Source organism: Chionomys nivalis, chromosome 4 (assembly GCF_950005125.1).
Source record: "Chionomys nivalis chromosome 4, mChiNiv1.1, whole genome shotgun sequence".
Lineage (NCBI taxonomy): Eukaryota > Metazoa > Chordata > Mammalia > Rodentia > Cricetidae > Chionomys > Chionomys nivalis.
Genome location: NC_080089.1, coordinates 58,949,262 through 58,962,432, shown reverse-complemented (window position 1 = coordinate 58,962,432; position 13,171 = coordinate 58,949,262). Strand labels below are relative to the sequence as shown.

General features: G+C 37.6%; 1 protein-coding gene across 7 annotated transcripts in view; it reads right to left on the bottom strand.

Moving 5' to 3' along the window:
• The window catches only part of Myo9a (myosin IXA), a 197,297-nt gene that overhangs the window by 113,255 nt on the left and 70,871 nt on the right, over positions 1-13,171 (bottom strand). For all 7 annotated transcript variants that reach the window (XM_057766444.1, XM_057766446.1, XM_057766445.1 and 4 more), the window contains exon 11: positions 9,649-9,783. In XM_057766444.1, the coding sequence (XP_057622427.1) occupies positions 9,649-9,783 (135 nt within the window). The remainder of the gene's footprint in view (positions 1-9,648; positions 9,784-13,171) is intronic.

Sequence of the window (13,171 nt, the reverse complement as noted above, 5' to 3'; positions counted from 1 at the left end):
CTCTCTCCAAGACCTTTATCATGAAGGGATGTTGTCTTTTGTCAAATACTTTTTCTGCATCTAATGAGATGATCATGTGGTTTTTATTTTTCAGTTTGTATATATGGTGGATTACGTTGACAATTTTTCATATGTTGAACCATCCCTCCATCTGTGGGAAGAAGCCAACTTGATCATGGTGGATGATGTTTCTGATGTGTTCTTGGATTCGATTTGACAGTATTTTATTTAGTATTTTTGAATCAATGTTCATGAGTGAGATTGGTCTGTAATTCTCTTTCTTAGTAATGTCTTTCTGGATCACTGATTCTTAACATGAAATGTTCTAACACTAACTATACCCCCACAGCATGCTGGTTAACTGTAGCTAGTTTCTTGTTTATTCATCTTCTAAACTATTAAGAAGCATATTTACTTGGGTTTGGATTTTGTGGGTTGTTTGGCAGCAGTGTGTACTGAACTGTAGGAATTGTGTACTGGAACTCTGCTCTGTAGACCAGGCTGGCCTCGAACTTAGAGATTCTCCTGTCTCTGCCTCCCAAGTGCTGGGATTAAAGGTGTGTACCACTACCTTTATATTTATAATTTTATTACAGTACTAAAATATGTCTTAATTCTTAGAAAGTTGGCTTTTCCTTTATGGTTCAAAACAACATGAGCACTAATTGTATAAATATTCCATGTGAATTTAGAAAAAAATGCATTCTTCAGATGGAGTTCAGTACATATCATTTCATTAACTGGGTCTCAATAATCAGTAAGGCAGAGAGCAATGGCTACCCATAAAAGTACCCATCAACTGTTATTGATTTTTTAAGTATCTTACAGCCTTACTTGTGTTTTGAATGTTGGTTCTATTAAGTTATTCAAGATAGGAAATTAAAACATCCTATTTACAGATGCATGTTCCTGATTTTAGTTTTATTAATTTTTGCTTCATGTACTTTGAAACTAAATTATCAGATACCTATAAATTTGGGACTATACACTTGCTAATCCCAACATGGAAGCTGAGGCAGGTGGATCTCTGAATTCAAGGAAAGCTTGGTATTCAGAGAAAGTTCCAAGACAGCCAGGGCTAGGCAGAAAAAATCCTGTCCTAAAAACAACCACACACACACAAAAAAAACGAATCTACTTTGTAATATGAGATAGTTCCTTTTATATTACGTAATAGAGCTGCAAATACTTTTTGTTAATGCTTGATAAACCTTTTTTATACCATTTTACTTTTAACTTTGTGTATAATAGTAGGACTGCCTCTGACAAACTTTGCTATTTATCAGTCTGACGATTTTCAGCTACTAGAGCAATCAACTTATTTACATTTAATGCACTCACTGGTACCTTACTATTTCTTCTTTCAAATATTTATCATGTTTTCTTGGCATTGCTTCTCATTTTGTTGCCCAGGCCCTTCCAAAGAGCTGGAACTACATGCCCCAGTCATGGGTACTCTTTTATACTTCCTTTTATTAGTGTTTGGATCGTCTGGGTCATTTTTGCTTTACTTATAATCTATATTAATTTGGAAAAGATTTTATATTTATTTACTATTTTGTTCTTATTCTAGAAATTATAACATGCTTCTTTAACTTTCAATGTTTAACACAAAAGTTTCCGTAACTTACCAGTTAATACAAAGATGTCACAATCTTATGCATATGCTATTTTCCATGTGTATTTTAATTTTATTGAACATTAAAGTAAAAAAGTCCTTATCTTTGTTAAATTTAGTAATATATTCATTTATATTCACTCACTTAAAAAAATAATTTCACAGTCGGATGGTGGTAGTATATACCTTTAATACCAGCATTTAGAAGGCAAAGGCAGCCAAATATCTGAGTTCAAGGCCTGCCTGGACTATATAATGAGTTCCAGGACAGCCAGAGCTTCATAGAGAAACCCAATCTCAAAAAACCAAAATAATGAGAGTAATGAATTAATTATTATTTCACTATTTTGCATTTCATTTTGAACATCTGTGTTATAATAGGAATATAATTAATAGGCAGATCTAAAGAATAAGCTTTAGTGTTTTTTTATTTTTTATTGGTGGAGGGGTTGAGACAGGGTTTCTCTGCAGCTTTGGAACCTGTCCGGGAACTTCCTCTGTAGACCAGGCTGGCCTTGAACTCACAGAGCTCCACTTGTCTCTGCACCCCCACACAAGTGCTGGAATTAAAGGCGTGCACCAACACCACCTAGTAATAAGCTTTTAAGAAAAATATCTTATTGTCTTCTATCTCCCACTATTTCCTCTGAAAAAAAATTATTGCTGTTTTACACACACACACACACACAAATAAGTGATATGAGGTAGTAGTTCCATGGTAAGGACAGTCGGTTAAGCTCCTGACATAAAGTCCCTTGGAGGAAAAACAGGAATTTTTTTTCCAAAGTAACTGTTCCTTCAAGCAAGTCTAACAGGGGGTATCTAATACTTTTGGAGCAACTGAAGGACCTAAAATAATATATAAGACAAATGCTCCAGAAATGTAAAGAATGTCGCTGGTATCTACGAAGAATCAACTCCTGTACAAGTCTAGCAATAACTGAACCCACGTGGTGGTATGGCAGTGACATTCTTGGGCCCTCAGTCCTTGGCACACCCAAACAAACAAGCACAAGGACTGCATTTAGTATTTGCTAAAGACTAAATCTGACCTTAACACTGCAACAAGCTTCTTGCCCTGAGAAGAGGAGGGTGGAAAAGGTAGCTCAAGAAATGTAGACCATGACAAGCTGTCTGAGACTACACTTACAGTAAACAAGTCATGAGTCCAGGCTGGGACCATGACCTCATTCCTACAAGATCCTGAAATGCACGGGGAGGCAATTCCAAAATCCCTTTCTACTAAAAGAATTCCTGTTATACCTATAACCAGACCAGACAGTAAGGGATATGATACTGAATGTGTCTTTCCTTTTACCATGCTTAGTGGGCAGCTGGGAACTATCTGTAGTAACTCCAGTTCCAGGATCTGACTCCCTCTTCTGGCCTCAAGTACCTGCAGGTATGTGGTACACATAAAAACAAGCAAGCACGCATATATATATATATATATATATATATATATATATATATATATACATACACATGTAATAAAAATAAATTAAAATTTTAAAACTTCAATATCCCACTCTCAACAATGGACAGGTCTGCCAAAGAGAAACATTTATTTATTTATTTATTTATTTATTTATTTATTTATTTATTTATTTATTTTGTTGAGCACTACATTTTTCTCTGCTCCCCTCCCTGCCTTTTCTCTCCCCTTCAACCCTCTTCCAAGGTCCCAATGCTCCAAATTTACTCAGGAGATCTTGTCTTTTTCTACTTCCCATGTAGATTGGATCTATTTATGTCTCTCTTAGGGTCCTCATTGTTTTCTAGGTTCTCTGGGATTGTGATATGTGGGCTGGTTTTCTTTGCTTTATGTTTTAAAAACCACTTATGAGTGAGTACATGTGAAAATTGTCTTTCTGATTCTGGGTTACCTCACTCAAAATGATATTTTCTAGCTCCATCCATTTGCCTGCAAAATTTAAGATGTCATTTTTTTTCTGCTGTGTAGTACTTCATTGTGTAAATGTACCACATTTTCTTTAGCCATTCTTCGGTCAAGGGGCATTTAGGTTATTATTAACAGGTTGTGGCTATGACAAACAAAGCTGCTATGAACATAGTTGAGCACATGGCCAGACAGCAACTTTACAGAGAAATACGAGAACAGATGGTATGACTCAAATGGACTTAACAGACATCTATAGAACATTCCGCCCTTGACAGGCAGCAGTGGTAGCACACACCTTTAATCCAGCACTTGGTAGGCAGAGGCACGCAGATCTCTGTTGAGTTCGAGGGCAGCCTGGTCTACAACAGCTAGTTCCAGGACAGGCTCCAAAAGCTACAGAGAAACCCTGTCTCGAAAAACCAAAGAACATTCCACACAAACACAAAAGAGTGTATCTTTTCAACATCTGAGGAACCTTCTCTAAAACTGAGGACATACTCAGTCACAAAGCAAATCTCAACAGCTAACAAAAAACTGGAACAACCCTTTGTATCTATCTTATTGGATCACCATAGCTTAAAGTTAAAATTCAACAACCTAAATTATAGAAAGCCTACAAAGTCAATTAAACTGAACAATGCTTAACTGAATCACCACTGGGTCAAGGAAGAAATAAAGAAATTAAAGACTTCCTAGAATTCAGTGAAAATGAATGAAAAACATATCCAAACTTTTAGAACACAATGAAGGCAATTCTAAGAAAAAATTGCATAGCACTAAGTGTCTACATAAAGAATTTGGAAAAATCTACCTGGGCACTAGTGGTGCATGCCTTTAATCCCAGCACTCGGAAGGCAGAGGCAGGAGGATCTCTGTGAGTTCTAGGCCAGCCTGGTCTACTGAGCAAGTTCCAGGACAGATTCTAAAGCTAACTTGTCTTGGGGGCAAAAAAAAAAAGATTTTGGAGAAATCTCATACTAGTGACTTAAAAGCACATCTGAAAGCTCTAGAACAAAAGAAAGCAAACTGACCCAGGAGGAGTATTTAGCAGGAAATAATAAAACTCAGGGCTGAAATAAAAATATAAACAAAGAGAACAATACAAAGAATCAATGAAACAAAGAGCTGGTTCTTTGAGAAATTCAATAAGATAGACAAACACTTGTCCAAACCTATGCCTTATGCCAAATGGCAGATAAGAGAATAACCAAATCAAGAAAATCGGATGAAAAGGGGATCATAACAACAAACACTGAGGAAATCCAGAGGATCATTAAGTAATACTTCAAAACCTCTAATCCACAATTGGAAAATCTAAAAGAAATGGACAATTTTCTGGATAGGTACCATGTACCAAAATTAAATAAAGACCAGATTAACCATTTAAATAGACCTATAACCCCTAAGGAAGCAGTCATTAAAAGTCTCCCAACCAAAAAAGTCCAAATGGTTTCAGCACAGAATTCTACCAAAAGAATTAATAACAATACCCCAAATTGTTCTACACTGACAAACTTTTTTAAAAGATTTGTTATGTATACAGCGTTCTGCCTGCATGTATGCCTGCAGGCCAGAAGAGGGCACCAAATCTCATTAGATACTTGAAAGTCAAGGTGCTCTAAACTGCCAAGTCATCTGTCTAGCCCCCCCAAAATTTTTTTGAGGCTACAGGTACCCTGATACCCAAACCACACAAATATACAATAAAAAAAGAGAATTAGAGATCAATCTCCCTAAAGAACATTGATGCAAATACACTCAATAAAATACTGGCAAACAGAATCCAAGAACACATTAAAAAAAAAAAAATCACCCATCATAATCAAGTAGGTTTCATTCCAGCGATAGACAGCTCAACATACGAAAATCTATCAATGTAATCCAACATATAAACAAACTGAAAGAAAAAAAACCACAAGACCAACTCATTAGATGCTGGAAAAGCCTTTGACAAAATCCAACACCATTTCATGATAAAGGTCTTGGAGAGATCAGGGATACATGGAACATATATAAACATAATAAAAGCAATATACAGCAAGTCAACAGCCAATATTAAACTAAATGGAGAGAAAATGAAAGCAATCCCACTGAAAGCAGGAACAAGAAAAGGCTGTCTGCTCTCTCCATATTCAACATAGTTCTTGAAGTTCTAGCTAGGGTCTTAAAAAGATCAAGGGGATACAAATTGGAAAGGAAGAGGTCAAACTTTCACTGTTTGCAAATGATATGACTGTATACAAAAGTGGCCCCCAAAATTCTACCAGGAAACTCCTACAGCTGATAAACACCTTCAGTAATGTGCAGGATAAAAGATTAAATAAGAAAAATCAGTAACCCTCCTATATACAAATGATAAACAGGTTGAGAAAAAAAAAAGAGACACTACACCCTTTACAATAGCCACAAATATATATATATATATATATATATATATATATATATATATATATATATATATATAAAAATAATATCTTGGGGTAACTTTAACCAAACAAGTGAAGACTTGCACGATAAGAACTTTCAGCCTTTGAAGAAAGAAACTGAAGAAGATAGCAGAAAATGGAAAGATCTCCCATGCTCTTGGGTAGGTAGTATAAACATAGTTAAAAATGGCAATCTTACCAAAAGCAATCTACAGATTCAATGAAATCCCCAACACAATTCTTCACTAGCCTTGAAAGAACAATACTTAACTTTAAATGGATTAACAAAAAAACCCGCAATAGCTAAAACAATTCTGTAGAATACAGGAACTTCTGAAAGTATCACCATCCCTGATTTCAAGCATTAATATAGAGCTATAATAATAAAAACAGCTTGCTATTGGCATACATGTGGATTAATGGAACCAAATCAAAGACCCTGACATAAATCCACACAGCTACCAACACGTGATTTTGAGAAAGAAGCCAAAATTGTACAATTAAAAAAAAGAAAGCATCTTCAACAAATGACGCTGTCATAACTGGATGTCGGCATGTAGAAGAATGCAAACAGACCCATATCTATCACCCTACACAACACTGAAGTCCAAGTGGATCTAAGATCACAACATGAACACTAATTACACTGAAGCTGATAGAAGAGAAAGTGGGAAGTAGCCTAGAACACACTGGCATAGAAAACTACTTCCTGAATATAACACCAGTAGCACAGACACTGAGATCAACAAATAATAAATGGGACCTTCTGAAACTGGAAAACTTCTGCAAGGCAAAGGACACAATAAAACAAAACAGCAGCCTACAAAATGGGAAAAGATCCCCACCAACCCCACATCTGACTGAGGAATGATCTCCAAAATATATAAAGAACTCAAGAAACTAAACATCAAAGTATCAAATAATGCAATTTAAAAATGGAGTACAGATTGAAACTGAGAATTCTCAACAGAAGAATCTCAAATGGCTGAAAGACATTTATGGACTTACTTAACATCCGTAATCATTGCATTTGGGAAATGTGAACCAAAATGACTCTGAAATACCATAATCTTACACCTGTAAGAATGGCTAAAATCAAAAAACACTGAAGACAACTTACATTGGAGAGGATGCAGAGTAAGGAGAACACTCCTCCATTGCTGGGGGGAGTGCAAACTTGTACAATCACTTTGGAAATCAGTATGGCGGTTTCTCAGAAAATTGGGAATGAATCTACCTCAAGACCCAGGAATACCACTTTTGGACATATACGCAAAGCATGCTCAATCATACCACAAGGACATTTTGCTCAATTATGTTCATAAAAACACTATTTGTAACAGCTAGAACCTAAAAACAAAAAACAAACAAACAAAAAAAACCCTAAATGCCTCTCAAACAAAGAATGGATAAAGAAATGTGTGCATTTGCACAATGGAGTATTACTCAGCAGTAAAAAGCAATGACATCATGAAATTGAACTTGCAGGCAAACAGATGGAACTAGGGAAAAAAAAATCATCCTGAGTGAGGTAACCCAGATCCAGAAAGACAAACATGGTATGTTCTCATTCATACACGGATATTAGATGTAAAGCAAAAGATAACCAGGCTACAATCCACAACCCTAGAGAAACTAGGTAACAAGGATCCTAAGGGGTATGAATCACCCTGGGATGGGAAAATAGATGAGATCGCCTGTGTAAACTGGGGATGAGGTACAGGAAAGGGGAGAGGAGAAAAGATGGGAATGGTTGATTTGGGGAAAGGACAGAGAAGGAGAGCAACAGAAGAGATATCTTGATAGAGTGGGCCATGAGGGAGAAATCTGGTGCCAGGGAAACTCCCAGGAATCCACAAGTATGACCCCAGTAGAAAAGGTGCCTAAACTGGCATTCTCCTGTAAGCAGACTGTTGACTACCCTAATTGTCATAGAACCTTTATCCAGTAACTAATAGAAGCAGATGCAGAGATTCAGAGCCAAGCACCAGGACAAGTTCCAGGAGCCCAGTTGAAGAGAGGGAGGAGGGATTATATGAGCAAAGGGGTCAAAATCATGATGCGGAAAGCAAGAAACAGCTGACCTGAGCACATGGGAGTCACGGACTCTAGACCAACAGCTAGGGAACCTATATGGGACTGACCTAGGTCTTCTGCATGTGGGTGACAGTTGCGCAGAGTGGTCTGTTTGTATGGCCCCTGGCAGAGGGACCAGGATCTGCGCCTGATGCATGAGCTGGCTTTTTGGAACCTGTTTCCTATGGTGGATGCCTTGATCAGCCTTGATGTGTGGGAGAGGAGCTTGGTCCTGCCTCAATATGATATGCCATTCTTTGTTGACTCTCATGGGAGGCCTTACCCTTTCTAAGGAGTGGATGGGAGTTGAGGATAGAAAGGAGGTGGGAGGTGGGAACAGTAAGAGAGGAAGGAAGGGAAACTGTGGGTGATATGTTAAATAAATTTTAAAAATTTAATAAAAATGTTAAATTTACTAAATTAAAATTATTCTTAAGGCCATACTATTTTTATTTATTTATTTTGGTTCTTATCAAGACAGGGTTGCTCTGTCAACCAACTTGCCCTCAAACTCAGAGATCCTTCTGCCTCTGACTCCTGGAATTAAAGGCATGAGCCATCACACCCAGCAAAACCATACTTACAGTTCACATCTGTTAGCATCACTTTCTGGATACCCCACTCCCCATGGTACTATGGTACTGTACACTTCACTTAGCTTTAATTCACACTAGTTTATGTCCATGCTTCCCTTCCACCTTTTTTCCATTTTGTTTTGGTTTTGCTTGTAAATAAATAAATAGAGGTAATTATGGTCTCTAAAATGGTTTCTTCACCTAAATAGACTGAATTAGCAGACAGCTAAGAATAACAGAAGTCAACTAGGCGTTGGTGGATCACGACTTTAATCCCAGCACTCGGGAGGCAGAGACAGGTGGATCTCTGTGAGTTCCAGGCCAGCCTGGTCTACAAGAGCTAGTTTAAGGACAGGCTCCAAAGCTACAGAAAAACCCTGTCTCGGAAAACCAAAAAAAAAAAAAAAAAAGCCTTTGTGGTTTTCTTGGTTTATTTAGATTTATTTATTTTAGGTATATGAATGTTTTGCCAGTCTGTATTTATGTGCATCACGCACATGCCTGGTGCCCACAGAGGTTAGAAGAAGGGTGTTAGATCCCCTGAAACTGGAATTACAGATGATTGTGATGCACCATGTAGGGGGTCAGAACTGAAACCAGGTTGTTAGGAAGAGGAACAAGTGCTCTGAATTACGAAACCATCTCTTCAGTACCAGAAAACACTTTTGTACCCACACTCAAGATTCCTTGATCTCACATAAGAATCAGATACGAATGCAGTTAAATAAAAATTAAAGAGAAGTAAGCACACCCAAAAGCAACAAAAATACAATACCCCTAAAAAAAAAAAGGCAGAAAGACCTTCATGCATCTTTTCATTCAAAGATACATGTAAACAAACACAAATTAACAAATGCATCTGGCAACTACTGAAAAAAGAGGAAACTTCAGTATGACATGGCTGAAATCTCTGCTCTGATGTGTCATTTCCTTACAGTGAGTGATGTGACCACCACACTATGTGAATAAAAATGCAAGCAGTAAAACAGCTATGACAAAGATTCAAAAGTTTGGACAGGAGGGCAAACATACACATATTTAGATACTCACTTGTTCCAATTTAAAGATATGCTGATTAAAGTAGTGTTGTAAACGTTCATTAGCAAAATTAATACAGAACTGCTCAAAACTATTATTTTCATAGTCTTCAAACCCAAAAATATCAAGAACACCAATGGACAAAGTCTGTAAAACAAAAGAAAACTTATTTAAAAACAAGACTCCAACTTACTCATATTACAAGTAATAAAATACTCCTTTCTGTAACAGTTCTGGTGCTGTCTAGTATTTAAGTAAAATATACAGCAATCTGTTAATCACTTATGTAAATTATCATATAAAACCATTATAACAGGAAAATGTACTTCATTCTAATTTAGAAACATATGTGGGAGCTAAAGAGATGGCTCAGCAATTAAGAGCACATACTATCTTTTGCAAAGGACCCACATTCAGTTCCCTGCACCCACATCAGGTGACTGACAACCATCAGTGACTCCAGCTTCAGGGAATTTGATATCTCTGGTCTTTGTGGACACTGAACATATATGCATATGCATACACACCCACATACATGCACACATACAGGCATGCATTAAGAAATATCTGTATGTAATGATAACCATATAATCTGTTATAAATATTTTTTAAAACATGGATATTTCTTAATCATTGGATATGAAATTGAATGGATTTTTTTAAGAAAACAGACTTATAACAGATGGTAAAACATGTAAAATGGCAATCAACAGGAGAAAACTATACTTTCCTGTTCCAGTGGCTATCATACGATAATTGATATTAGTGTTTAACGGTTTTTCTCAACTTTAAAAATAATATTTAATTGACAAGAACTGATTGAGATGTGATTTTTAGGGTGAGCAGGAGGAGGGAGCCATCACTGTAACTCGTCCACAGCAGTGTGAGTGTACATTTACAATTTTCTGAAAACTCACATCGTAGGGTCTTAAAGCTAATAGGCAAATTAACTAAAGTAAGCTCTTTTCATTGTAAATATTTCTTTTAATAATACAAATTTAAACATATATAATATCTGCACTACAGTATCAAAATATACAAAGTACAGGGTGAGTGAACTATTATCTTGAGAAAACCAAGAAATCTTAAGTCCTATGAGGGAAAAGAAACAACAGGTATAAGAAAAATCAAAAAAGGTTAGCTAAGTGAAAGATCAGCACAATAAAGTTACTTCTGGTTATGACAAAAAATAATGCAATTCTTCTTACTTTGATCTAAATCACAAATAAACAATTTTGTTATCAGTACTGGGCATACAATATAGCTCAGTAGGTAAAGGTACTTGATATCAAACCAGACCTGAATTCTAGCTGAGTAGTAGTAAATTCACTTAGTAGAATGGGAGAACTGACTCCCAGAAGCTGTCCTCTGACCTCCAGATAGTCAAGAACACAAAATAAATGTACAGAAAAAAGTTCTCCAAAGGCAGAAGGAATGTGAGGCCAATGACACCATGGGATTCATAGGGAGACTTTGATAAATAGCTAGCTAGATAGCTAGATAGCTAGCTAGATAGCTAGACAGCTAGACAGCTAGACAGCTAGACAGCTAGACAGCTAGACAGATAGACAGACAGACAGACAGACAGACAGACAGACAGATAGATAGATACAATGTATGAATGGATGTTTGAAAAGTGATTAAGGACCACCTTAGGCCTCCTCCCTACCAAAAAAGAACAAACCACTAAATCAACTCATGACGCTTCTGCAACAACACTCAGATCCTAGCTATTTAGTAGAGGACATAAATGTCTACTGTTCTCTTTCTTAATATTTGACTTCTAGGAATTACCTTTGTAATGTCTTACTATGATTCATTCAGATTCAACTTTAATATCTGTTACCAAGTTTGATTACTAATATTCATTGACAACTTGACAGAATCTAGGAGAAAGGTCTCTTTTTGGCCATGTCTGTGAGGGCATTTCCAGAGAGTTTAACTGAGGTGGGGAGATCCACCTTTAATGTGGGTGGGCAGCTCTATTGCACTGGCTGGGTTACAGGGACATGGGGGAGGTATCCCAGGCTGAGAGAGCTGAACACCAGAATCCATCTCTTTCTGCTTCCATTCTGCAGATAAGATGTGACCAACCACCTGAAGCCCTTGCTGGAATGACTTACCCAAGGTGGAGAGCTGTACCCTCATAATGTGATAAAAATAAAGTGTCCTTAAGTTATTCTTGTTGGGTATTTTGTTATAGCAGCAACAAAAATAAAACCTAATGAACCATTCTATCTTTCTCACTTCCCTATCCCCCAACTCTGAAAATGGGTCTTGGCCTCTAAATCCTAATCTTCCGACTTTAGCCTCTTGAGTGCTAGGATTAGAGGCATGCATCACAACCCCAAACTCAATCGCATTCTAACATGGGATATAACATTCTTGATTAAATGAGAAAATGCCTCCACTGGTGATGAGATGCAGTAAGCAAACTAATATGGTGTACAAAAAGATGTTTTGAAAACAGTATCATGCCGGGCGGTGGTGGCGCACGCCTTTAATCCCAGCACTTGGTAGCCAGAGGCAGGTAGATTTCTATGAGTTCGAGGCCAGCCTGGGCAACAGAGCAAGTACCAGACAAGCTCCAAAATAACACAGAGAAACCTGTATCAAAAAACAACAACTAGCCGGGCGGTAGTAGCGCACGCCTTTAATCCCAGCACTTGAGAGGCAGAGGCAGGTGAATCTCTCTGAGTTCGAGACCAGCCTGGTCTACAAGAGCTAGTTCCAGGACAGGCTCCAAAGCCACAGAGAAACCCTGTCTCGAGGAAAGGAAAAAAAAAAAAAAAAAAAAAAAAAAACCAACAACAACAAAAAAGGAAACAAAAAAGAAAAGCATGACAAGGTGTTTGGCTTTCATTCCTAAAACGAATGGCAAAAAATTGGAAAAAAGGATAATTTCTCTCATATTAGAAAATATAAACACTGATAATATACAATATGGATAAAAGTTCGGAGAGAAAAAAGAACTACACCTCACAGTCCTTGCCAGTATACAGTCCTTGCCAGGTGGTGCTGGCACAAGCCTCTAATCCCAACACTTGGTAGACAGAGGCAGGCAGAACTCTGAGAGTTCGAGGACAGTCTGGTCTACAAGAGCTAGTTCCAGGACAGGCTCCAAAGCAACAAAGAAGCCGTCTTAAAAAACAAAACAATGAGCCTATAATTCGTGATCCTAGAGAAGCTAAATAAGAAGGTGAACCCAAAGAAAAACATACAGTTATCCTCCTGGATATTGGAAGTAGATAAGATTGCTGGGCAAAAATTGGGAACTGGGGGTGGGATGGGGGAAAGGGGAGATGGGGAGAGAAAAGTGAGAAGGGGAGGATGGGGAGAGCTTGGGAGAATAGGATGGTTGGGATAAAGGAAGGGTGGATATGGGAGCAGGGAAGTATATATCTTAATTAAGGGAGCCATTTTAGGGTTGGCAAGAGTCTTGACTCTAGAGGGGTTCCCAGGGGTCCAGAGAGATGTCCCCAGCTAGGTCCTTGATCAGCTGACGAGAGGGAGCCTGAAATGGCCGGGTCCTATA